This window comes from Hirundo rustica, chromosome 7 (genome assembly GCF_015227805.2).
Source record: "Hirundo rustica isolate bHirRus1 chromosome 7, bHirRus1.pri.v3, whole genome shotgun sequence".
Taxonomy (NCBI): domain Eukaryota; kingdom Metazoa; phylum Chordata; class Aves; order Passeriformes; family Hirundinidae; genus Hirundo; species Hirundo rustica.
Window position 1 is genome coordinate 33,073,105 of NC_053456.1, and position 23,719 is coordinate 33,096,823.

General features: G+C 38.6%; 1 protein-coding gene across 5 annotated transcripts in view; it reads left to right on the forward strand.

The window, feature by feature from the left end:
* Window positions 1-23,719, forward strand: part of DIP2A (disco interacting protein 2 homolog A) — a 91,098-nt gene that overhangs the window by 12,961 nt on the left and 54,418 nt on the right. For all 5 annotated transcript variants that reach the window (XM_040069191.1, XM_040069195.1, XM_040069192.1 and 2 more), the window contains exons 2-3: window positions 11,172-11,243; window positions 19,262-19,381. In XM_040069191.1, the coding sequence (XP_039925125.1) occupies window positions 11,172-11,243; window positions 19,262-19,381 (192 nt within the window). The remainder of the gene's footprint in view (window positions 1-11,171; window positions 11,244-19,261; window positions 19,382-23,719) is intronic.

Here is a 23,719-nt window from a genome sequence, read left to right on the forward strand (position 1 = left end):
CTCTTGGCAGGGCTACAGTGTAGCAAAAAAACCCAAGGCAGTTGTAAAGAATTTGTGGGGCCGGGCAGTGGCAGCCCAGCTCCCTAACACAGCAGAGAGAGGCTGGCTTGGGCGGGAAAGGGGCTCATGGTCCTGGGGTTTCCCCTGAAGTACCTAAGCAGATGGTGAAGCGTCCCCTCATTGATGAGGTTGGGTGTTAATTAAGGTCCCAGTGCAGCGGCCGCTTCTATAAACAGAGCTTCAGTCGCAGTAGAAGAAAGGCAGCAAGAGCAGAACCCTGCAGTGGTGACGAATTCTCTCCGCAGCAACCTCAGCCTCTCTCCCCTCCAAATGCTGAGAGAACAAGGAGCTGCCCCCACCCCCTTTTTTCCCAGCCCAGCTCTCGATGTATCTCCACTGCTCTGAGAGAAACCCTCAGATAAGAGGAGTGCAGCCAAGTGCCCTCCTCCCCTGAGCTTGGCAACTTTTTATCTCTCTTAAGTATCTGGTTGTTATTGTCTCCAGGCAACATATAGGAGAAAATAAAGAAGCAAAAAGAAGAATCCTAAACCCCAACGGGAGTCTTTGTAGAATCTCAGGGAGAGGGAACTGTTACAACTGTAAAAGCTTTCAGATTTAAAATTTTTAAATTATCTTTCAGAATTTGGGAACTAAAATTACTTTCTAAATGTAGTCAAGCTGTTAAACATCTAATAGAAATATATAGGAATTTGAAATTATTATCCACGTGTGTCAGGTTTAGAGTGTTTTAAACTCATGGTTTATGAGTTAGGTCAAGTACGCTGGAAAAGTTGACAAGATAATTAAGGAAAACTAGAATAACTTTAGTCCTAAGAGAAGCTAAACTTGTTAGGAAATGTCTGTTTTCTGAAGCACTGGAGGATTTAGCCATGCAGCTGTAGAGAATATAGGATTATGGGGATTCAGTGGTTTTCATAAGACCAAGACGCATATAAAAATCAGAAAAGCTCTGCAGTTTGGAGGTATTGGAAAGTCTAAAATTGCAGAATTTTAGCTGAAAAATGGAGCTGTTAATAATGGCATGTCAAGACAGTTTTCTTGGGAAAGGAGTTGCATTTCCAAATGGAAAATTTTGTTCAAATACATACAGATGTTTGTGTATGTATGTATATGTATATGTATATGTATATGTATACACACACGTATGTGTCTATGTATGTATATGTGTGTATATATATAATTGATGGATTTAGAGCTCTCTTGCCAGACAGCTGGAGAGTCTTAATTTTTCCAGAAATAAAAATCAAAATGCTCATTAATTAATAAGAGTCATAGTAGAGAAGTGATTTTTTGTTGGTGGTGGGGGTTTTTTTGTTTTGGTTTTTTTTGGTTTTGTGTGGGGTTGTTGGTTTTTTTTGTTGGTTTTTTTGTTTGTTTGTTTGGGGGTTTTGTTGTTGTTGTTGTTGTTTGTTTGTGTTTTTTTTCTTTCTTTCTTTTTTTTTTTTCTTTCTTTCTTTCCTGGTCTTAATAAAGATTGGGGAGAGAGAAGACTGGGGAACCTGAGAAACCTAGTCTGGGTGAATGGGCAGAGGAAGTGAAACAGCATTTGTACAGATCACATCAACAGCTTCTACATATTAGATTAACAGGAATTTAATTGTTTTAAAATTCACAGCTGTTTATGAAATGCAACAAGGCCATTAAATTTTCTTCTGATCATTAGTTAAAATGAAGGGACTGATTATAGCTATTTGAAAATTTTAAGAGTATCTTAAATGTTCTGTGTTAGCAATGTAGGGAGTTCTTTATGTCAGTCTAAAATAATCTAGATGCCTAAACAAGAGCAGCTTTGTCTCAGAAATGTTTAAACCAGTTATTCAAACAATTCAAACATGGTGTGGGGTGTCAATTTAAAAATGCTGGTATATTCCACTTATCACAGAAATTGTCTAAGTCTTGGTAATTAAAACAGTCACTGCCATAAGAGACAGAAAAAGCAAGCAGCCCTTTAGCATAATCCCTTGAAACTCAGAGGTTTGCTGAAGTGGTTCTGGACATTTTAATGTTTAATTAATATTTTAATAATAAATAATAAACTACTGCAATTTAATGTACTGCTTTTTAATAACACCTTTCAGTTGTTTGAGAAAGTGCTTCTGTATCCCAGCATTTGGGAGGATAATGTCAGAGGTGCCAAGGCTTTTGGAGACAAGTGTCACAGCCTGTTGCTTTGGACTCAGTTTCATTGCTAGTGAGATTCTTGTGTGGAGACCTTTATATTCCAAGTGTCTCCGTTTAAATGCAGGAGATTGAGTAAAAACCAATTTAACGGTAGCTTGCTTGATTCTGCATGTATCTTGAAACTATTTTAGTGCAGTTTTATACAAGATGAAAGCAGATCTTTGAAGTTACTGACTTCCATGTGAACAGTAGCATCTCTTGGTCTGGTTTTTTTGGGGTGTTTGTTTTTTTGGTGTTTGTTTTTTTTTTTTTTTGGCTTGGTTTGGTTTTGAAGTCCTTGGTGGTCCCGCTTTCTGTCCTGTTTCCAGTCCCAAGCATCCAACAGGCTGTTGCTGCTTTACCAGGTTTCAACACTAGCAAGAGGTGCTGCTGGTGATCTTGAAAAAAGATTGAAATAAATCCACACTCAAACTAGATCTGAATTTAGGATTAAGTGACTTTTCTGTGACACGTCTGAACAAGACTGTTTTGAGTATAAACAAGTACAGATTTTCTGCTTTAGGATGAAAAAGTTGAAACAGGTGGTGACTTCTCCTTCACAAGTACCACCAGTCTGTGCCTTCATCCGTGACCTTCCTGTTCATGAGCTCCTGCATTGTGAAGCCTTTTCTCTCTTGGCCAAAGAATTAAGAAACAAAACAGATACCTATTCAATGTTCTGTTTATTGAACAATGTCTCTTCAGTGCCCTGGATGAGTCACGGGTCTTGTTGAAAAATAAATGTAGTCATGTAGATTTTCCCAGTACTTGCACGCAAGGGTCTTTGTTGGACTGAATGGATAAGCTTCAATCTGATAGTTTTGCATTCCAGTGTTTGCCTTTGTAAGTGTAATAGTTTGTCTGAGCTTGCATTCTGGACACTCAGTGTGGTGTCTTAGTAGTGGGTAGCACTGCATTGGTGGGGATTTGTACTGGTTAAGGCATCAAATATGTGAACTTTCCAAAGTTCATAGATTAATATTGTTTTAAGGGAATTGCTTGCAATCTTTTTATTTTAATAAAGAGATTCCAAGTGATTAAATGATTTGTAGTTACTGAATAGTGCTCAGTGTTAAAGAGCTGTGGTGGTAAAAGCTGCTTGTAATGGAAGAGCTTGAGGAAAGCAGAACTGTTTGGTGTCAAGTGGAAGAACTCTAGTGTTTAGTTGGTTCCTTGAAACAAGGTTTTGTTGAAACTTTTTGTTTAACTGAAGCCTTGTTACGTTGAGGGTTTTTGAGGGGCCTGCTGCAGAATGTGTCCTCAGCAGTTGTTTTTGGGCCTTCCAAAAGGGACCAGGTCTGTCTCTTCCCATTGCGATCCTGCCTCGTGCATCCGCACCGTTTGCCTTCCTGCCTGTGTTTCTCACAGTTCTGCCGCCGCTCCTCCTCAGCCGCCCCCGTGGTGGGCAGAGTTTTCAGCACATTTAAGGGACCTTTCAACAGCACTGGCATTAACGAAAGCACCAAAGCTGCAGATTTGAGGTGAGCCCTTAATGAGTCTCTGTAGTGTGGACATGGAGAGATCACGTGAGAGAAAGAAAAGGAAAACCTAAAGTGAGTTGCCTGTCTGACATTCATGGTTGTTCTAGTACAGATTATCTGCATAATTTAGTGGTATTTTTCTGTCTCCTGTCTGTTTCTCAGGCTTAAAAAAGTAAGAAATTCACCACCAGAAAGCCAGAGGCGTAAATTTGCAGGAAATAGATGAGCGTATCATAGGACAGGAGAAGGTTGGTCTGTGTGAATAGGGAGGACTCGAGAATACAGCTTTTTGGATTTACCAAAATCTTCTGTGAATAAATCCCATGGGGGAATTCTGGAAAAAAGTAGAAATATTGGAGTCAGTGATTTGATAGGAAGAAGCTGGAAAGGTATGAAATCACTGTGAATGAATTGAAAAGCAGTTTAATGATATGACCTTAACAAGGGAATTATAAATTATATTAATTATATCCTCATAATTGTAAGTTATAATACTTTGATAACATTGTGGGTACTATAACACTCCTTATATAATACCTATAAATTATAATTAATTACCCAGTTCAGTGTAAGGTGTGCCTGACCATAGAAGGGTATTGAAACTAGAGAAGCATTGAGGTTCCTTCTATTCAAACCATTCTCTAATTCTATAAATGTGACCACCTCTCAAATGGCAGCATTTTTAGTAGATTTCTCAGGTTTGGTCCAGTTAAATGCGCTTTATATTTCTCATGTAATTGACAATCAAATACAGATATCTTGCGGTAGGATTAGTGAAGGTAAATAACCAGTTAGCTTGGTAAGGACATTTAGAGACAATGCCATCAAATACATGGATACAGGATCAAAAATAACCAAGTAGCTTGGTAAGGACATTTAGAGACAATGCCATCAAATACATGGATACAGGATCAAAAATAACCAAGTAGCTTGGTAAGGACATTTAGAGACAATGCCATCAAATACATGGATACAGGATCAAAAATAACCAAGTAGCTTGGTAAGGACATTTAGAGACAATGCCACCAAATACATGGATACCAGATCAAAAGATGCAGGACAGAATCCATATCCATATGCATATTTTGGGAAACAGCAATTGCAAAGATTAGGCAGAAGTGGTAATGAAGAATAAGTGATATAATGTACTGCCAACTTGTCTCTTCCAGATCATTGTTAATATTGGTAAGGATATCTTACTGCAAAAGAGTATTTTTCAGGCCATTGATCATGGGTCATTCTGGAAATATGTTTGATACGTACTGAAGTTGGTACACACTTTCTCCCTAACATGCTTTTTTCTTAAGCAGCCGATTAAAAAATGATTCTTGTGTTCAATACTTTGTTGTGATAAAGATGCATTTCACAAATAAGCTTTTAACACACCTTACTTCATAGAAAATACTGCTGCTGAGCCCCTGCCTTGGCAGCAACCTGGGATCAGTATGTTACATTCAGCCTCAAACAGGTGCTGGCTAGGGACAGCCAAACAAGGAAAAAGGTGCAGTTGGCAGAAACCACAGAATCACAGAATGGGCCAGGTTGGAAGAGATCACAGCGGGTCATCTGGTACAACCTCCCCGCTCAACATTTTGTTGCCAACATTTGGTTCATGCTGTTCAGGGAGAGCTCCATTTCATCAGAAAATACACTTAATAAGTAGTGTTGCAACTGGAAATAAATTGTAAATAATTTTAGCCACCACAGGGACCCATGCTGGGGCTTCCCAAGTGTGCAAGCACTGAACTGTTCTGGTCCTAATAGGGATTGATGGGGTTTTTTTCCTGCCACGAGAGGATGTCTGTGTGCACCAGCTGGCTTGCTTTGCTGCCTCCTTCTGTGAATAATGCAGCTGGTTTCTTTTTTTTTTTCTTTTTTTTTCTTTTTTTACCAGTTTATCATTCTGTAGTACAGCCAGGATCTCTGAATCATTCATCTGATTCTTTGTGATCATGTCAGATGACTTATGTGCACCCAATATATTAGTGAGGTCTGATTTCTTAGTAAAATTATATTGTATTATGTTATTTATGTAGCTTTAACATGAATACTGATGAAGTTTTTTTTAACATGACAGTGTTTTATTTTAAGAAGTCACAGTGTCTGCATTCACCATAAAATTTTGCTCAGTAGCCACCCCCTCTCACCCCAGTTATTTCAAGATTAACTGAAATCTTTTCTCTAAAAGCATGGGTTTACAGTGCATGTGAGGGCATGGTAATGACGTGTCAGGAAACTAATCAAATCTGAAACCGGGACCTAGAAATACATTGAAAAATGTCATAGTTTACAAATTGAAATGTGTATGGAGTAGACACCGCAGGTTACAGACCTCGTATGTTTTGAACATACTTGATGAATTTTGAGTGTTTTGCTGCAGTTCGAGTGTTTTGGGGTTTGCTGGTAGGTTTTTAAATGATTTTCATGGTCTCATAAATGAGTTGGATATTTCCTTGGTCATGGATTTTTGAATCAGTCTGCTTCAGTCTTTAGTGTGGTGCATCATGCCTAGATGGCACCTTTGCTGTGATCTTTGTGGCTGCTACTGAAGTATGAATATGAGCTTTTTGCAAGTAGTAAGTATGAAATGCTCTCTTCCCTGTAAAATATCTGTGGTTGATGGGGTAACATCTTGCATATTGGTGGAGGGAAGGAAAAAAAAATCAATGTTGCTGACATCCAAAAACACACCATAAAAATAAGGCTCCATACCAGTTTAATAGTCTGAATTATCTTCATTGTGTTAATTAATCACTATGCCTTATATAATGAGTCTTTGAAGGATGTGAAAGGAAAAGAAACTGTAGAAAAGAAAAGAAACTTTTTCTTTATGATTCTCATATACCTAGTTGTTTTTAGATTTGCATCTTTGGAGGGAGTTTTCATGGATTTTTTGGGGGATACCATAGAGTGTCCTGGTTCAGGCAATTATTTCTGGCCTCATTTATTATAATAGTTGGTTACTACATCCCAGACATTTATTCTACTTTGATATTTTATCCTTGATGTGTCTAGGAAGTGACAAACAGAAACTCTGAGTGTTTTCATTTCTCTAGTACACTGAGATTTTGATTGTTTTGAAATAGCATTTTCATGACTGGCAACACATTGCATCTATACAGCCTTCTTTCTGAAGCTTTTCACTTTGCAATCTTATCAAGATAACTATGTCAGAGTTATTTATAAGTAAACTTCAAGCCTTAATTGTTGGCTTGGAGGTTTAAAGATCCTGTCCATTGATCTGCCTGACCATTCCTAGTCTTTTTCCAGCTTCTTTTGTTGGCTTTTGTGGAAGAAGACAGTACATTCCCTATGGGCCAGAGGATTCCCATTCCTTCCTCCCGTGTGTATAGCTTTCCTCAGCTTTTTAAAGGGGGTGGCAGATTTCTGATCTCCATCATAATGAGAACTGGAAGTGATACTTGGTGTGATAGATGTTGTTCACCCACAGGTGTACATAAAGCTGGCGTCTGTCAGTCTGTGTTTGTGTTCTGCAGGGAGCTCCAACAGCATAAAAGGGAAGTGGTAGAGTTGGAGCTTTTCCTGTCTCCCTGTGGACCAAGCTTAAGGATTTACTGCAGCAATGGAAGAACAATTCATTAATTTGGCTTAACTGAGCCTGGAAACTGCTGCTAAGGCTGCTTTTGTGATCCGGTTATTTAACCTTCTTTTGCGCTGTCTGACTCCTGGCAGATGAAGCAAATAAGTGTTTAAGCCAGGCAGTTCCAGAGTTTGAAAGGAGCAGTTCTCTCTTCTCCCTGCATACACATGCAGTTCACAAGTATGGAACAAAATAACCTGGAATGCGCTGACTTTGCACATCCTCTCTGAACTACAGGATTCACCCACCTTGGCTTTTTAAAGTTGTAAAATACAAGTGGTGTCTCTGTCCTGCAGCTGCTTTAAAACTTCAAGGTGGAAAAGATGATATGTTAATATGTCAGAATACAGTTTTCTTATTCTAATTTCAAATTCTGTAATTCTGAATGTTACTTCAGATTGCTTTGCCAATTGCAAGATTCTTAATGGCTTGAACAAACCAAATTTATTAGTTTTGATAATCCCTTCTCTTATTTTTCAGGCAATTAATGGTATGTAAAATACAGTCCCACCGTCTAATTGTGAACAGAGTGGAAGACCAAATCTTTAGCTATTAACATATTGGTCAAATTCCTTCCCTTTCTATCATTAAGATACATATAATTAGATAGACAGGATTTGCCCAATGTCTAGAACTTGATGTTTCAGTGATTGTGTTGTATGTGCAAAGGTTTAATGAAATTCTGCATTTATATACTTGTGTATCTCCATGCTGCCACCTTTACATCAGACGAGTTTTGTACTTTGATAATTTAAATTCCCTGAAAGGGATGCAAGTCTTGCTACAAATTAAGAATTACCAGTAACATAATTTTCAGTGCAGTCGTGCTAAACTTCTAGTGCTGCTTCAAAGGCATCGTGATGCCCTCAGGATGTTTCAGATAGGGTCTTTGAAAGAGAATTTCTAATGGCTTAGTCAAATGCATCACCATATGAAATGATCAGATGTCATTTCCATTTTAAAGAGATTCCTGTAATATGAAAGATTCCAATCAAGATGCTTTCACACTTCACTTAGCTCATCATATGCAAACTAAATTAAGGTATCAGTTGACCTACCAGATGTGGTAGGCGCAGACCTACCAGAGCCTGTATCTCAGGGATGGCAGCAAGTGTTAGCTGCTGTACAGTTTGGAGATCCAAAACTTTCTTTGATTGCAAGTAACAATTTTCGTGTTTCAGTTCCTTATTGCCTGTTGATCAGTTTGGCTTTTGCCTGATTTACACAAGTGTAGCATCCAGGAGAACATGTAGCAGGTAACCACATCTTGGAATGGGTACTAGTAGGTTTGCAGGAGTTGTTCTGCTTCCTAGATTTAGGTGGTGATGAAAGCTTATGTGTTAAATAAACATGATTGTGAACTGTCATGGTCAGAATCTTCTGGTGGCACGCCTGTGTATGTCACTGCTTGAAGCTCACAGGTGTGCGTACGGAGAAAATATCTCCCAAACCACATCCAGTTTTCTTTAGACTTCAATTTCTGCCATTGTTTCTTAACTTTCTCCCATCTTTTCCAATGTTTCTATAGTTTATCTTAAAAGATACTTTGATCTTTGACTCATCTTCCAGGACTTTTTAAAAAAGGTTGTTTAAGACGTAGAATTAGCTGTGATGTCTGCTGAACTGATTCTTCCACCTCCACCAACTTTTCAAATCCAGCCTATCCCAGAAACGTGGGGGATGTGCTTTAAATACTTCTACAGATGACATGTGAGTTATGTTTTAGACTGGCAACTCGCCTGCCTTTCCAAACCACCCAGGAGCCACCTCTGCAGGCAGAAGCCAATGTTCATGCCCTTGAGTTTATCCTGAAGGAACTAACAAAGGTTTCTGCAATCGAGGTGACAGACCTGCGATTGTGACTGTGCTCACCAGTGGCCAAGCAGTGCAGTTCTTAAAGATTTCATCTTGCAGAGCTGATCCAGCTGATTAGGTTCATCCACATTTAATGTACAGTTAGCTCATTTAGAAATGTTTCTGCTCTTGACCTCTGCAAATTGGGGACCAGGAGGCATTTCCCTGTCTTTAGCAAATGCCAGGCTCTCACAGATCCATTCTCAGTTCTGTTTAGTGAATTTGGCGTTAAGATTCTGTTAGGTCTTGTGCTAACATGGTGGAATAGAACCATGCCTGGGCAAAATCAGGGTAACTACATGACAGATTCTTGTGCGCACTGATGAAGAATATATTTTTATAGATCATTTTAAGAAATGCTAACATTTTCATCTGTGTCTAGATTAATTTTCTTGGTCAAGATCTCTTCCAAACAGAGCTCTAACAGCTCAGCCCAGTGTTTGGCTTTATGCAGGCTTCCTAGCTGCTTTGCTGAGGCCGAGAGGAACCTCAGATTGCTTTTGTGTAATCCACTAACTCAGGAGAAAGTGAAGCTAAATGACAGCAGCTGTGGCCCCGGTGTACCAGATGTGGCAAAGTGGCTCTTTTTGGAAGAAATGAGGGATCACAAAAAGCCCATATGATGGGTGAATCCCCCTGAGGCTCCGGGGGCAAGGGGGGAACAGTTGTGAGGGGGAGCCCCACCCCCAGGCTTTGGAGAAAGGAACAAAGCCCAGCTTGGCTGGGCAGCACAGCTCGACCTGCCACTGCGCTGCAGAAAGCGACAGAGATTCTTTTGACTTTGTCCTTTGCTTAACCTCATTCAAGGAAAGTCCTTCAAGTCAGCGCTCCAGCAAAATCAAAGAATTCTCAAGTGCAGCAAGATGCCAGCGTGTGGAGTACTCTGGTTTAAATAGGAGCCTCTCTTCAATGCCGCCTTTTGATCAGTGCTTCCATGGCTTACCTGTGCCCTTGGGTGGTACCCGGCAGAGGCTGAGCTGTGCGGAGGGTTGGGGTAAGGATTATGTGGAGCATTTATGAAGCTGTGCAAACCGATGTCTTCACTGAGCTTACAGTGCAGAACATTTGCATAAGGTACACTTTTGAGCCCTAAAGAATTTGCTGAGCTTTAGTCTTCATTACTTCTGGTTTAAGAAAAACTATTCTAATCTTACTGGTGCTTCTTGTCTATTGGATTGGGGTTTTGTTCTTCCATAACTGAAAATGATGCATCTCTTCTGATATCCATTTCCTTTTTTTGTAAAAAGTGTAGTTTGTCATTTTGACCACCTATTCCCAGGCAGACAAATCTGCTTGGGCATTTGTGGTGCTTTGTTTTAGTTTGATGTGAATCTCATTTTGATATAATAATACTATATATACATAAAAATTATATTTCTGTGTATTTCTTCTGCTAATTTTCTTTTCTGCTCAAGAAAAATGGTAATTTCTGTCTTGTGTCCAAATTTTATATATAATATTTACATGGATTTATGAAGAAAAACTGGCAGATTGTAGTTTGAAATGCCTGCAATAATTGAAGCACTCCAGGATGTGCATTTTTTTTTCTTACCTGTTTTGAACAATGTCTTTGAACTCCCCCCATTGCTTGTTTTGGGAGAGTGTCAGTAGCTTAAAATGATGCATGTTCACTTGGATGGAGGTTGAGGATGGCAGAATGAAATTACTTTGTGTCTGTTAGTGTTCTCTGATAAGGGGTGAGGCAGATAATTGAGGAAATGAAGAATATTAAGCAAAAAATTAAACACAGTCCTTATGGATTAAGGAAAGTACTTGAGAATGATTTTTAAATACAGAGTAGGAACTCTTCTGTGTAAAATTAGACTGAGTAAAAGGAGTTCTACTTGGCCAGAGGTAGGCTGAATCCATATATATATATATATATGTATTGATGTATGTATATGTAATTAAGACCTTTTTTGTTGTTGGTTTTTCCCCTGCATAGTTTGCTTTGTTACTCTTTCAACCAATGTGTTGCTGACAGAATGTGCTTGATGCAAAGATTTAAATGTAGAATTTCCAAACAACATGTATTTATTTCTTCTTTTCTTTAGGTGACATCACTCAGAAAGGATATGAGAAGAAGAGGGCAAAGCTGTTAGCACGGTACATACCACTAATTCAAGGTGAGAAACTGCATGGAAATTACACCTTTGTGCCAAATCTGTGAAAATATAAAATGGAAAAGTTCTCACTAAATAGACTGGATGAATTATGATAGTGTTTGATATGGCATCTAACCAGCAGTGGGAAATGGCTGTCACAGAGAAGTGCAGAGCGAGGAAAAAGTCTGAAATACATATTTTCATGGTTTTATATGAAATGTTAAATGGTAACATTTTTGTCAGCAAACTTCAGTTTGACAACTGGGTCTGAGAGTTTAAGATAACTTTGGAAATGAGTAAAGTTACTGCTAAAAGCAATTTGGCTGCTTTCATTAGATGAAAATACTCAGTAGTCCTCAACTCTCATGCTTTAATGTGCTGGTTTTTGCATTCGCCCTGTGCCTCACCCCATTTCCACACCCTCCCTCACCTCCTCTGTTTCTTCAGAGTACTGATTTTTTTTATTATGAACTATTACTTCTGAAGCTGGTTATTATCACACTTCATCATCCACAGCAAAAACGAAAGTGCCCACCTTTTTTAAATTTGTTTTTATGCTATGACACTGAAATCACTTGCAGTTAGGGCTGTTATGCTGCTACTGAGTTTTGTTGTTCTATAATCCCCCAATTTTCCATAACCTGACAGATTTCAAGATAAGGGAAAATGAGAAGAGAACCAAGTTGAGTGGAAGCAATAATGAGACATTGTAAACTGAAACAGTGTTGAGCTGTTTCATCATGGGGGTTCTTAGCAAAGGTTTCTTCTTTGTGATTTTGGGTTTTATTTGGATTTTTTAAGGTGGGGTTTTTTTTTAAGAATAGATGTAGGTTTTCCCTTAGCAAATTTGTAATCTCTGTACACCAAGGAGAACCAAACTCATCGCTTTAGAGGCTTGTTCCTTGCCAAGAATCAGATGGAATTTTTAGGAGGTCTTCAACAGTCATCAGCGAGTTCTAGCCTCACCTGCCACAGCTTCTCCTCCTTACATCATTTTTCTGGAAAGAACTGTCAGTTTTCTGTTCAAAATACTCTGTCTTCTAACTCAGCTTAAAGATTCTGAGACCAGGTGAGGTATGGATTTTGACTGAGGGTTTACAAATGTTAGAAATACTTTGTCAATGCGCTTTGTCCCCTAGAAAGTCATGTCTTTGGATTTCTGTCTCTTGTTTAATCTCTCATCACCTTTGATTTACTCTGCCTTCACTCCTCTCTATTGACAGTGGGGGTTTTTCTTTGTATTTTTTCCTTCTCAGCTCTCAAAAGGCTGTTTGCACAAATATTCAAGTACTGAGCTCTCAGGCATAACTTAGACAACTCCATTACTTTGTCAGCCGTACTCGTTAAAGTAAGTTTAGATTTTCAGCTGCTTAAAGATTTTTCTCCTTGTTCAGCTGTATTTTCCCTAATCGCCTTAAGCAGTAGTTTAATGAGTCAGCAAATCCTGTGGTTTGTCCTACTTGCTTGATACCACATTTTCTAAGAAATACTATATTACCTGATTTTTTTTTACCACTTCTGCCTAGTTTGTCATTAAGCTGACAGGAATCTAGCTTTAATATACTGAAAAAAATGAATAGACTATCTGCTTCTGAGTACAAAGAGTGATGCTCTGGCAAAAAAAGATAAAATTTGCTTAAAACATGAAGCTAACTGCCTGTTTCAGTTTCCTGACATATGTTCCATTAACCCAGTTCTTACTTGAAATTTGCCTAATTGACACAGCTTCAGCATGGCTCAGAATAGTGTGTGGGAGTCCCAAAGGCTTTGAGCCTGCAGAAATTTTTTATCATTAACAATTTAATTGCAGCATTCCAGATAGGATTCATGAGGTCCAGTATCCATCAAGTTGTTGCAGATTGATGAATGTCAGCATTTTACATTTGTTGAGTTCTTGCTCGATGATTTGACATCCCCAGGATGTCTTTGTACAGCTTTATGTCTTTAGAGTGTACTTGCATGGCCATAGGTTTGAGTTCTGGAAGTTTAACTTCCCTTGTTACACCTCATCAACAGCCGCCTACAAACTAATCATGTGCAAACTCCTGCTCTCTCAACACCATGTAAAATGTAAAATGGATTGAGCTACATTCTGCTGCACTGTACAGCTGCATCTGTGGGGAGCCAAATCATTACCCAGACAATGTTACACAACCCCACAGAGGGCTTGGTGAACAGAAAAAGAAGTGGCTGCAAAGCACATTTTCAATTAACAGGAAAATTAAACGGAGCACTCTGTGATTCAAGAGTCTCATTCTGGTAGATTGTTTTGTATTCTAAACTTCTAAATCCGCAGCGATGAAGAGGTAGTGGAAGTGTAAATGTTTTGCTTAGGAACCATAAAATTGTGTAGTTATATGGAAAGGATAACTAGAATGAGTTATTTTTCAACTGATCCAACCGAGTGCACTGTGCAAAATCAAAAACGAGTTGAGTAATAGCAAGCATTAAACAGTAATTAATTATTTCAATGAAGTAAAATTTAACAGTCGGTAATTGGCTTCCTCAGTCAACCTCTGCATGCAAATTACGGATAAAACTCTGAGGAAATAATTAATTATATCTGTAGGCACCCTGGCATGCTGCATGGTAAGCTTCTGAGTGATGGGTAACATCTGATACATGGCAGAGGGTGATTTTGAATGTGGGTTGAGCTGGGGTGTAAAAACATTCAGAAATAACAAAATAAAATAAGCAGCATTTACAGTGAGTATACTGTCCTGATGGGCTGGTGATGGACTTAAGTTTCCTTTCTAACACCTCAAGTAAAACTCCTGCCTTGTGATGGTTGTTTCCTGATTATCCTGTTTTCTTACTGATCTTTTTACCGTGTTATTGGTTATTTTCGAGTTACCTCTTCAGCTGTGTAAATGAGGTTGCAATTGCAGTTAGTGACCTGGTGCTTGCTTTACAGAGCCATCCCTGGAAATTATTTCACTGTATTTAGTAAGGGCTAGATAAACACCCTAGTGAGTGACTTCCTTTCTTAACTGGTGTGTGTTTTAATGTGATTCCACTCTAAAATTATTTTGTTTTAGTATTTTTTTCTCTTTTCTTCCTTAGCACCTCTGCTCCAGCAAAATTGAAATGTTAACCGTTTTCAAATTTTCATTTTAAGGGAAAATTATGATGAAACTGCCTCTAATTTTGGTTGGGGTTGGCATGTCCCATACTTCCACTTTTCTTATGTTTCATAGTTTTATGTCTGAAAAATGTTTCTGCTGCTACAAGGAATACATATGCATTCTATTCCTGGCTGGACCAGGTGACCTTCAAGCTCCCTCCAACCTGGGTTGCTCTGTGATTCTGTGTAACTGTGATTTTTTTTTTTTTTTATGTCTTTGTGGTTAAGAAGTACCCACAAATCAGCCTCTCATTCAATTAGAGTGGATGAATACGTATGTAAACGTACCCCTATAGCACTCAATGCCTCTAGCTCCATTTTTAAGGAGCGTGCAACTTTCTCTGGTGTCTTGGAGTCTACAAAAGACAAAAAACTATAACTAGTTTCATATAATTTAAAGGAAAAACATGTAAGTACCTTTCTTGGTGCTATGGAGTTAAAAGTCCTGCTTTATATTATGGGTATAATGGCTGTGATCAAAGGATGTCCAAATTTTAATTGGCCACTTTGGTTGGATCTTGGTGTACTTGGTTTAAATGAGGTATGGGAAAATATAATGTGTTTACACAGGCTAGTTGGAAAAGCAGTTTATAGCTTCATTTCTCACAGTGTCTCAAAATATGAAGAGATTGCTATTCCTGTGCCTTTGCAATCTAGTGCACATCCTTTTGCATAAGGAGTGCTGGGCTGCTTGTGAAGCACCTCCTGAACTTCTGCTTAAAATGGACTGTTATTTTTAGAAATTAAAATTCTAGCTAGTGCCATGTAGGTGTTCTGCTTAGCAGTCTGTCATAGTGTCTAAATAAGTGTGTCTCTTGCTTGTGGGTATTTTCATTGAGATGGTTTAGTCAGTGTTTGGATTCTCTGAATTGGATCCAAATCCTGGTTTGTATTTGGTTTACTTGAATTTATAACAAGTGTCTTTTGTATTCTTTGCTGCTGTTTCATACTTCCTTGAATGGAAAGCATTAATGCCCTTAAAATGGTTTCATAGGCTTCAAGTGGAAGCTTGGAATTTACTTCCTTGAGTAGAGGAAAATTACAGAATCATGGAAGACTGTCAAACATAATGCATGTATACAATGCCTTTTGTTATCATTATTATTTTTAATCTCTTGAATTTCTAATACCTTACTCTGGGTAATAAATTACATTGGGTAAACCCTTGTTCAGTCCCTCTAATCTGGAAGGTGTGAACACTTAGTTTTGGATCTTGAAGACAGAGTGTGTACAGCAGGTATTATGTTCTGAGATGGGATATGACAGTGAAGGATAAAAACATTGAACTGTGAACTTGAGTGAGGACTGAATACTCAGTAACAGCCCCAGAGCCAGACCTCCACTTTTTGGATTTTCTGCCTTGTCAGGCCCCTTTTCCTTTCTTTTCGCACTTTGAACCTGGCTGCTGTCATTTGTTCCTTTCTTATTTCCAGACCCAGTTCAATAGCTGCAGAAAGATTTGATAATGTACAAAGTCTGGAGTTTCCTCTTTGGCCTCCCTCTCCCCCTCTCCTCTCTACAGAGCTCTTTAATACGTTATGTTTTGAAAATTTGATCTCTACCTACCTAATGTCTTTAGCTGTGCATCCTCATCCTGTGATGCCAGCAGAGACTCTTCCTCGTCCTGGCAGCTCTTCCCTTCTCGTACAGTAAAATCATTTTTGCTTGTATAAATGAAACTTGTTTGAAATGCCAGTATTAGTCTTCGTTCTTCAGTGCTTGTGGATGGACAAATACAGGAATAATTCAAATATTAATTTGAATTTCATCCTGTAGAAGCAAATTGTTCAGTTAGTTGGAGCAAGCAGCCTCTTTAAGGTGACTTCATTTTTGCCAGCTTTGGGCAAGTTAAAAATGGAGAAAATGCGCTGATAGTGGATCAAGTGACTTTAGTATTTGTCTTTTCTGTAAAGGATTTGGGTTGGTGTGAGTGGGGAGACTTAGCCTAATTACCCATCTGCTTTTGCTGAAGGCTAAGGGAGTGATTTGCGTAGCAGAATACATGAACAAGCTCACCAAGCTTGTGGAACGGCATTTTACCAGCACATAGTTATGTAGCCTGAGAGTCAGATGCGCTACCTTACTATTTTTACCAAAAAGTTACATTTTTCAGGTTCATTGTGGGTATTTTTGTACTATGATATGAAACCTACTTTGAGAAAGCAAGAATGGATTCTTAATCTGAAGAAACTGGGTTGTGGTTTCTAACAGTGCCAAGGATTTCGTGCCTCCTCCTAATGTAAAAGGAACTTCTGAGATTCAATGATACATATTTCATCACAATAACCCTGATTCACAAAAATCTGATCTTAGTCTTGAGAAGAGGAGAGTGTTCTGGTTTTGGAGTTGGTCATGCACTCCTGTTGTTACGTGTGGTCACTTCTTCCCTGCTCCTCCTGCCCCCGGAATTGGTGTGGCCAAACAGCAGTGCTCAGGTAGCACATTACTCAGGACATCCCACATGCAGGTTGTCATCTGCTGTTGGATTATACCAGTCAGCCCATTTTCCAGATTATTTGCCTCCCAGAGAGTATCACAGAATGGAAAAGGGGCTCTTACAAATCCTGATTTCAAGGCTCTGTATTTACTACAAGAGTGCAAATGGGAAGAGTAAGGAACTGGGAAGAGCATGAATCTCTTTTTCTGTTTACAACTAACAGCCCTCCTGGAGGAAAAGAAATGGCACACTAAAAAACAGTTCTGGTTTTCTTTTGCTATCTTTTCCACCCAAGGTCTCTTTTGACAAGATCACACAAAAATGATGTAAATATTCTGTTTTCTGAAAATTTCTTAAGTAGTTGAGGGTGCCTCCCAGCCTGGCAGCCTGTTCTCTTTTATACCATTGTAGTTAATCTTGTTATCTATTTGCTTGGCTCAAGCTCAAGGAGATGACTTGCCTCGATCTTTTAAACAAAATCTGAAGTTGTTGTTTATTGTTTCCAGATCAACAAATCCTCCTGGACTGTTGACCTGTGGTTATGGGAAACTTGTGTTCAAGTGAAATGTGGAACAGAATTCTGCAGTGATTTCACTGCTCTGACTATCAGATCTGTTGAATCAATTCAGTGGGCAGACTACATTTGTTTTTCTCTTAAAAACAGAATTCTGCTTAAGTGTTTTTTAAGAGTGCTAGGTCTGTATATTGGTAAACACACATTCTGTTCTGCTCCATTGAGGACACTTTGGTTTCTTTGCTGGGCTGTCTCAGTTTTTCCCATTGGGGAATGCAGTTGATGTTAGATATTCCATCATCTGCTTGGAAAGCTTTGCTTTTGGAAGACAGGAAAAATTAAGTGAGAATGTATTTGTTCTTTATCACAAATTGTAAAAGAGAGGAGTACATCTCTGGAGTCGGACTGATTTCTCAAAACTTAGATCTGTGTGAATTAGTAAACGTTCCCTCATTTTTCTGTTATTTAGGCTCATTTTTTCCCACAGACCCCTCCCTGAACCCATAGCTAGCTCAAGGTTGCCTCTTCAACATCCAGAGGTGTTCACTGTTAGCTGCAAAGGGGATGGGAAAGGGATTATGGAGGGCATTCATCCAAAGGTCCTAACAGATACCCAAGAAAAAGCTGGTATATAGTGATTTCTCTCGTCATTAAGATGATAAAACACTTTCCCTGAGGGTATTATATTTAAATAGAGTATTTGAAAGTTCTTTTTCATCAGTTGAAGTAGAAATGGGATACTTAATCCAATTACACGTCTAATGTAAAGACTATATCTTACTGAAAGGTCTTCATAAAAATGTCTTATAGCTCCTAGCTTTGTTAGTAATTGCCAATTTCTTTCCTGATACTCACTTTGTAACAAAGGAAACAGAAACCCCATGAGAACGAAAGGAACCTTTTCTTACTTGTTAAAGTAAGATCTTTCCTTGCAAAGGAACTGACCCAGATTCCTCTGGAATGATGTCTTCAGTTCAATGAGAGCTGCTTTTGGTAAATATTTGCATTTTGGAAAAGTGGTTTTCAAAATACTTTGTTTCCACAAAATGTATTGTTGTCAAAAGACTTGGGGACAGGAAGGGAAGCAGGAGCTCTTCAAGGGAAGGAAGGACTGAAATGAAAGATGTATTCAGCCCTGTGTGGTACAAGGGCTAAATACAGTGAACTTAATGCAGCAGGTCTTACATGGCTGAGGAAAGTTTACTGTAAAACACAGCACTAAGCTAAATTTATGTTAGGATTATGCACAAAACCCTCCAACTGCATTGGAATTTTTACATTACATTTTAAAGTGTGGATGTATAATAAAACTGCTAATGGAAATTTCTAGTCCAAACTTATGTAGTCCTTGATGGATCAAAAGCCAGCAGGGAGTCTCCTCATTTTGGGGATTTGAAAAGTGATAGTGGATATTTAATGGTTATTATCCACCCCTTTGATTTTTTATTCCTCTTGTGCTACAATGTAAAATTGAGATTCATCTTCTTGAATATTAGCCAGCCTAAATGTAAGCAGCTGCTCTGGGTTATCTAGAGCCCTCTTCTAATAAGGTGCAGAGCAAACAACTAGAGAATGGTTCAGTTCCTCTTGTTTTTGTTACCTTGTGTGGGGCTGGGAAGATCTGTCATCGTTTCAGGGGTACATGAGCACCCAGACATCCTAGATTACAGCAGAAGGTTGTACACAGCTGAAGCTGACAGTAATTCTGCATTAGTATCTGCAAAGGGTTTATTAGAGAATTGCAGCACTTTTGTAAAATGTGAATCCACTTAGCGTTGCTCTGTTAAATGGGTATAGGTTAAATTGGATTGAAATGCAGGCAGAAGATGAGGCCTTTTTAAAGGTACCATCCTGCACCAGTTGAACTTGTGACTGAGTGTGGAGGGTAGTGAAACAGCTTAGACATGGGGAGCAGATATTATCTTTGCAAAGCTGAGTTTGTACTAAAACAAGCTGTGTTTCAGGTGTGGATCCATCCCTGCAAGCAGAGAACAGAGTGCCAGGCTCTTCCCAAGCCACGGCTGGGGTATCGAAACAGCAGAAATCCCGATCCACCAACTCGAGGGACGAGCGCTTCCGATCCGGTAAGGGACAGAGGTACAGCTGAGGCATCATGTGTCCTGAGAGGGAAAATATACCTGTAAAATGGTACCTGCACCTACACAGGAAGCTGGAAGTGCTTTGGAAGAGGGGAAGAGATAATTAATGTGTTTTAACTATCTTTTTTGTTTTGATACACAAGTGGTTTTGTTTGAATCCAGCCTGGAGGAAACGCAAGAAGGGAAAGGGGCTGTAGACCTGCCTTCTGATGTGTTTCTTCTGAAGTTTACCATGCTCAACAGTTTTTTCATATTTGCTGCAAAAACAAAATTGGCTTCCCAGTCTGTAGAACAGTTACTTAAAAATTTTGAAGACTACAGTGTGTGAGTATGCAGGACTTTCGCTTGCTTGTTTGGTTATTTTCTTAAAGCAGGGTTATATATTTATTGTAGCTTTCTTTCAAATATTTCCTGGTTTAAAACAAGTGCACAAAAAAGGGAAATGTCACAATGGATATTCTACTTCATTTTAAATCGACACCACACTGTCAAACCTGTTTTGGAAAGTTGTGTGAGAATGCTGATATCCTCATTGCATCCTGTTGCCATTGTTACTTTTCAGGTGGTTGAAGTGCACCATTTCCCTGTGAAATTCCTTGTCACAATAGTGAGGAAAAACAGGTGTTTGGAAGCTTTTCTCTCCTAAATACTTTTGGATTTGTAGCTGGATATTTTTCTGTTTCTTGTCCGGGGTAATTCTGCGTCCTGGGATTGAGGATGTGAAGTGCAAGTGTTTGCATGCACTGCACATCCTTAACGGGAGCCTGGGCTTGGCTCACCTTGTCTTGCTCCTGTTTGGGCAGAGTGGTTATTGCATCCTACTTGCCCTGCTGATATGTAAAACCTTGCTCCAGAGCTGGAGCAGATGTGCCTTGTACATTCCTTAGGGCTAACTGAATGATGAATGAGACTTCTTAAATATTCTGCAGATATATACAGACTCCTGAGAAAGATGCCTGTATTCAGCTGCACAGAGAAGGAACTTCTGAATGCCAGGGAATATTGCATAGTGTCATAATTAGCTAGATGACATGTTTAAAAATATTTTAAAAAATCATTAAATTATAGAAAATTATATTATAGAAAATAATTAGAGTAAGATATGCCATTGTTATATTAACAAAGTAAAAATCTGCAAGAAGAGCACAACTGCAATAGGAAATCTTGGGGAGGTAGTCCTTGGTGGGGACTGCCATGTCCTTCTGTGGTTTTGTATCACTGCTCCCCAAACTAATTTTTCATTAAACATTTCTGCCTCGAACAAGTTCTTTACTTGGAAATTTGGAAAGTTCTTAGTTACAAGACACATAATTGGATTTCTTTCTCCCAGTAGTGATATATGACAAGGCTTAATGTGCTCAGATGATATCAAAACCAAATAGTGACAGTTTTGTTTGACTTGGTTTAGGTTAAACTTATTTAGGTCTGTGCAAGGAAACCTAGGTATGGCCTTCAGATGCCAAAATCTATTCCCCTTTTTCCTCTGTAGTTAAAAAAAAAATAATAATTCTTCAGATTTACTGCTTTAGTGATTGGGTTTTTTATCTCAGCAAAGGGACAGGCACTGTTGCCTTTTTAACTTCCCTATGTGCTGACACACTTTGACTGTTACTAGGGATCACCAGCTTCAGCCTCCTTCCCTCAATCTCACACCTTGCCTATTCTTTCGGCTGTTATGGGAGGGGGTGTTGTTTCTTTCCTTCCAGTCTTTATTTCTTGTTTTCCTTTCTTCAAATCTCATCAGTTCTCCTGTGTTTTTTTCAAGAGTAGTTGATGAGGGGAGAATGCAGCTTTTCCTAGAACAGGATCTCTTTCTGGAGCAATTATAGGTACTTTAGGACCACCAACATAAATTATTTAAAATAAGCAAGGAAGTAGAACAATTTTGTCTTCTTATACAATTCATCTGTCATTTACTCTCTGTAAGCACTTTTTAAAATAGTTTCACAGGAGAGTTGTGTGTTTAAATGAACTGTATGTTTTTATCATCCCCAGATATTTGTCTTCAAACAGTAGATATGATCCAAAAAATTCCAACAGTGAATACTGTTGATAAATACAAGTCTGCTGTCCAGGCTTCAGCTGGAATAGTGTTAATTTTCTTATTAATAGCTGGTACAGTACTGTGGTTTAGATTTACAATGAGAATAATGCTTATACTGTATTATTCTTCTTCTAAGTCTATTATTATTCTTATTATTACATTTTAATTTTCTTCAGGTATTATTGTTCATATCTCAACCCCTGGATTTTGCCTTTTTCCAGGTCCTCTCCCCAATCCCACCTAGATAGGGTTTATTGCTTTAGCTGTCAGTATCCATGAGCAGCAGGGATGTTGGTCAGCCTATAAATGTCTTTTTTTTCTTTGACCTACTGTAGAAATTCTTCCTCTGTGCCTAAGGCAGACAAGAATCAGAGGCTGAGAAATGTGCAGAGGTTACAAATGGGAAAGAAAAATGCTCTTGTAATAGCTGGACAGTTTAGGAGCTCTAAGAGTTTAGGTGATTTATAGTCCACAAACTATTTTAGTTTTCCTCCCTTAACCTTTCTTAAGCATATGTGTAAAGAAAGAAAATGAGCACAGGTACAAAGAACAGGAGAGAAGATTGTGTGGTTTACTACAGCAGAATAGAAAATGTTTTTAATAAGTTATTAATTGTTGCTGGTTGCTTGCAGCTTAATAAAGTGCAGAAGCTTAGAAATACTTCTCCAAGACTTTTTCTTCTGCTTTTGATGTTAGCCTATGGGTTTTTTCCTCACTTTGGTACATATATTCTTTGTGTTAATGAAATGCTGGGCTTGCTGTTCATCACTTCCAGTGATCACTGTTGAGCATTTGCGATCCCTTTTCTCAAAAATGTGACACATTTGGTCTGATTATGAGTTTTTAATTCCCTGAAGAAAACTGAACTCCACAGTTCTTATGTGGTGAATCACTTTCACAGTATATTTTGAAGAATTTTAGTAACAGGCTGTGGTAGAGACCTTCTTTTTGCAATTCCAGCATCCAGCTAAAATTTAATTTATACAAATATATGAATTTTTGTACCCTAAGCATTCTGCTTCTTAAAAATAATTTCATTCCTTGCATTTCTTTTATTGAAATGTGTTTCATCATGTAGGAAAGCTCTTAAAGCAAAAGTGGAATAGGAACAAAGTGTTCCAGGAAAGTGAAAGCAATTACCTCATTGATTTGGATGAGAGAGGATGTTCCTACTCAGCTGATGTCCAAGGACAAGATATTATAAGAAGGATTTCAAGCCAGGAATAGATCTTAATGAGTAGAGAGGGAATGATGAGTTCAACCGGCGCTGTAAAAATAAAACACGGAACAGAATGAAAATTCATCCTGACTGTCTTCTGGTTGCATTTTTATCAGTTAATCTAGTCTGTTCCAGGTTTTGGGGTGGGAGTTAGGACTAGAAGAGGAGGTGGTGGTGATTTTGCCCTCTGGAAATGGAATAAGAAGTAGTTCCCATGCTTGCTCCCACAGATATCTGTGATGTTATGACCTGCCCTGCTCTGCTTTGTTAAAAAGCCCCAGCACACCCTTGCCTCCAACTAGGCCTTTCCATTCCCTAAATGCACAACTGTCTAAGAACGCTTTCCTTTTTTTATCTGCCACATTATTTAATGGCTTAATGTATTTATATGCAGACTACAAATATTATGTGTTATTTTGCTCTTTGGAAGACCTTTTCTGCAGAAAAACAATTAATGTTCCCCAGCTTCCTAGGAGATGTTAATGTAACAAAAACGTCTTTTAAATTGTATGTAGATGTAGGGATGGTGGAAGTGAGTGCATCTCAACAGTTACTGCCTCTTTCTCGAATCATTCCAGCTTGATTTTAACTGGAAGTTCTGCCAAGGAAATGTGTCCTGCAGAATGGCCACTTTGCCCCTACTTTTAAGGCTGCAAAAACACCCTTTAATTGATGTTGAGTCCTGCTTAAACTTTCTGGAATTTGGGGACATAAAAGTTTGCTTCTGGGTATCTGTGGGAATAAACTTCATTGGTGGACAATTACAGCTAAAAGTAAGGATCAGGAGAAACCAAGACTTGACAAGAAACCTAGCTGTGGGAATGGAGGAGGAGGCAGGCACACATTAGAAAAGGGGAATTTTGAATTTCTAAAACATCTGTTATTAAGTCCTTGATATGAAGGATAGCAGTGAAAATCTGTCCAGGGGGCCCAGGACCAAAAAAAAAAAAAAAAAAAAAAAGTATTAAAGTATAGAGGTTTTACTGATTTTTTTTTTTTTTTCCCTTTTTCCTTCTTAATATTTTTCTCTCCTTACAACATCATCTTTGAACCTCCCATG